The sequence below is a fragment of the Micropterus dolomieu genome, linkage group LG06, assembly GCF_021292245.1.
Source record: "Micropterus dolomieu isolate WLL.071019.BEF.003 ecotype Adirondacks linkage group LG06, ASM2129224v1, whole genome shotgun sequence".
NCBI lineage: Eukaryota > Metazoa > Chordata > Actinopteri > Centrarchiformes > Centrarchidae > Micropterus > Micropterus dolomieu.
The window spans coordinates 21,109,618-21,112,231 of NC_060155.1; the positions used below are offsets into that span (position 1 = coordinate 21,109,618).

The 2,614-nt window shown below is 36.8% G+C and overlaps 1 protein-coding gene across 1 annotated transcript in view; it reads right to left on the minus strand.

The window, feature by feature from the left end:
* The window catches only part of LOC123972077 (complement factor H-like), a 21,361-nt gene that overhangs the window by 7,289 nt on the left and 11,458 nt on the right, over window positions 1-2,614 (minus strand). The window contains exons 5-6 of the mRNA XM_046051305.1: window positions 931-1,029; window positions 140-316 (exon numbers count right to left, since the gene is read on the minus strand). Of these exons, the coding sequence (XP_045907261.1) occupies window positions 140-316; window positions 931-1,029 (276 nt within the window). The remainder of the gene's footprint in view (window positions 1-139; window positions 317-930; window positions 1,030-2,614) is intronic.

Below are 2,614 nucleotides of genomic sequence, written 5' to 3' on the forward strand. Positions count from 1 at the left end.
TAATGAAAGTTACTCTTTAATGTCAACTAAAATTGTTCTGCGTATTGTACCTGTTGACTTGATAAATACAGTATAAGGTATAATGTTGGACAGTAATTATTCTGGTTAGTTTTACAGCTTACTGGTACAGCAGACTTACTCTCACAGACCGGCACAGAGGACCATGTTCCACTTCTACATATGGTGACTTTCCGGCCTTTGCGTTCATATCCTTGGACACATGTTACTCCAAGTCTAGATCCGTCCTCATACCAACCGTTTTGGTTTTCTGTGTATTTTGCATTTGGTATCTCTGGTGGAAGGCATGCTCCTTCCTCTGAGGAACAAAACAAACAAACACACTGTTACAGTCGTGACAGTGTTTAAACTCTTCATTTTTAAAAATGCCATTATTTGCATGAATTTTATCTCCAATGATTTATTAGAGCAACCAATATTTTAAAATACTTGCTGTTAAAGGAATGCTCCACAGCCTTGATTGTAGATAAAGAATAAAAACAATTGGAGTAAACCCAATATTGGCAGAAAAAATAGGGGTTATGGTTAACATGACAACTAAACTGTCTTTTTTAAAGAACGTTAGAAAATCAGTTGAGCCTAATTCACATTTCTTGTCTCCATAAATCCATAGAGAAATTAATGGAAACTGGCTCAGCTGTTGTCCCTTTGTATTACATCTGCACACAGGGGCGTATATACAGAGAACAGAAGATACAGTTAGTAACACTTTGGGATTTTATTTGGTATCTTTTTCTTTCTGATTCAGAGTAATGTCCAAATACAATTATTATTATTTTTGATAATTGTAAATAATTAATTTTAAATAATAACAAAAGTAGATTTCATCTTTCAATCAGTGATCATTAAATTGAGCGTAAAATATATATATATTTTTCAACAATTATATAAAGGTCAAAAACTCAGCTCCACCTGCAGGTTGTGTCCCCCTTTCAGCAGATGTCGTGCCCCCCCCACCTGCTCCTCCAACTGTGGATCCACCATGTCCAGTCTCTGGTCTGGTTACTCTGCCTAAGTGGAGAACAGTATTATTATAGAAAAAGTATACTGTAGAGAGATATTTGATAAAATAGATATACCGCCAATTCTCAAATTTACCAGCAGAGAGAACCAAGTTATTTGAAACAGACGTAAACTACTCTATCCTTATTCTGAACTTTTCATATTAGTATATAACCATAACCATAAGTATATTTTACATATATTGTAAGATGCCTCCCTGTTTTTAGATATGGTCAATGTGAAGGCTGCCTCATAATTCAGGGATGGAGCAGGCAGCAGGCCTGTCCCAGGGTATGTAATCAATTTTGGGAGGTCATAGAGGACAGAACTGTCTTTAGAAAAAGGGAAACAACTCATGTTAACCTGCCATGCCTAGTTATGGTTTCTGTCTTTTTTTTCTTTGTCTTTATTTATACAGTGAAAAAAAAACCCCACTGAGCCTGAGGCCTCATTTACAGAGGTGCCCTCTGAAACAAAGAAAGTAAGGTTAAAACTACTAGGGCTGACCCCAAATAGTCAATGCTTCGATGGGCGGAGCCTGATTTGACTGTCAATCTCACAGTTGAAGCTTCGCAGCAAAACAAGGATTGTGCCATTTATGCGATATGGGGGTACTCAATGTCTGAATTTACATAGATCTACCAGTTTTCTCCCAATAAGTTAATATACATCCTTTTACAATACACATTTCAACGTTTAATGCTGTAATAAACATGTAGAAAGAAAAAAAACTTCCAATAAATGTTTTTAAAGAGGTGGTATTATGCTCATTTTCAGGTTCAAAATCTTAATTAGAGGTTGTTCCAGAACAGGTTTACATGGTTTAATTTTCATACTGCACATATCTGCAGCTCCTCTTTTCACCCTGTGTGTTGTACGCTCCACTCTTGAGCTACAGAGTGATGCATCTTACTTGTACAAAATCTTTGTTGGGAATTGCACATGCGCAGTTCCCAGGTAAGGACTACTAGCCAATCAGAAGCAGAGAAGGGCGGGTCATAAGAAACAAGGTAGTGTGATCCAAATCAAAGCCACTTCAGACTGCGACCGTAACCTAGCAGATGGTATAAGTTACTTATTAATTTTTATCTATGTACTGTTTATTTATTGTTATGTTGTAGCTGTTGTTTTGTCTTGTTTTTTCTGTGTGCTATGGACCTTCCATTTTGAGTCCTGAATAAAGTCCTTATTATAATAATAATAATAATAATAATAATAATAATATTACTCACAAGTCCGCAACCACACATCATCATTGTTCCACATCTTGCCATAAACCACTACAATGTTTACAACAAATACGCACTTGAACAGTCTGTGAAGTTACACTGCCGTGTTTATTTTAAATATAATTCACAACCAATAAAGCATACTTACAGGTTGTGATTGTGAATTTCCAGTCCAAACAGAGTCTGAGTTGCATCGTCTTTTAGGACTAAACGTTGAACTGTTGCCGGTGTTCTATCGATCTATGCTGCCTTGCCGAAAAATGCTACCATAGCGCAAATCGACAGACTCGACTCTACTCGGCCCTGCTCCGTTTTCCATTGCAGATAGTACCCAGAGATAATATGTAGCTTGTCGTCATAGCAAC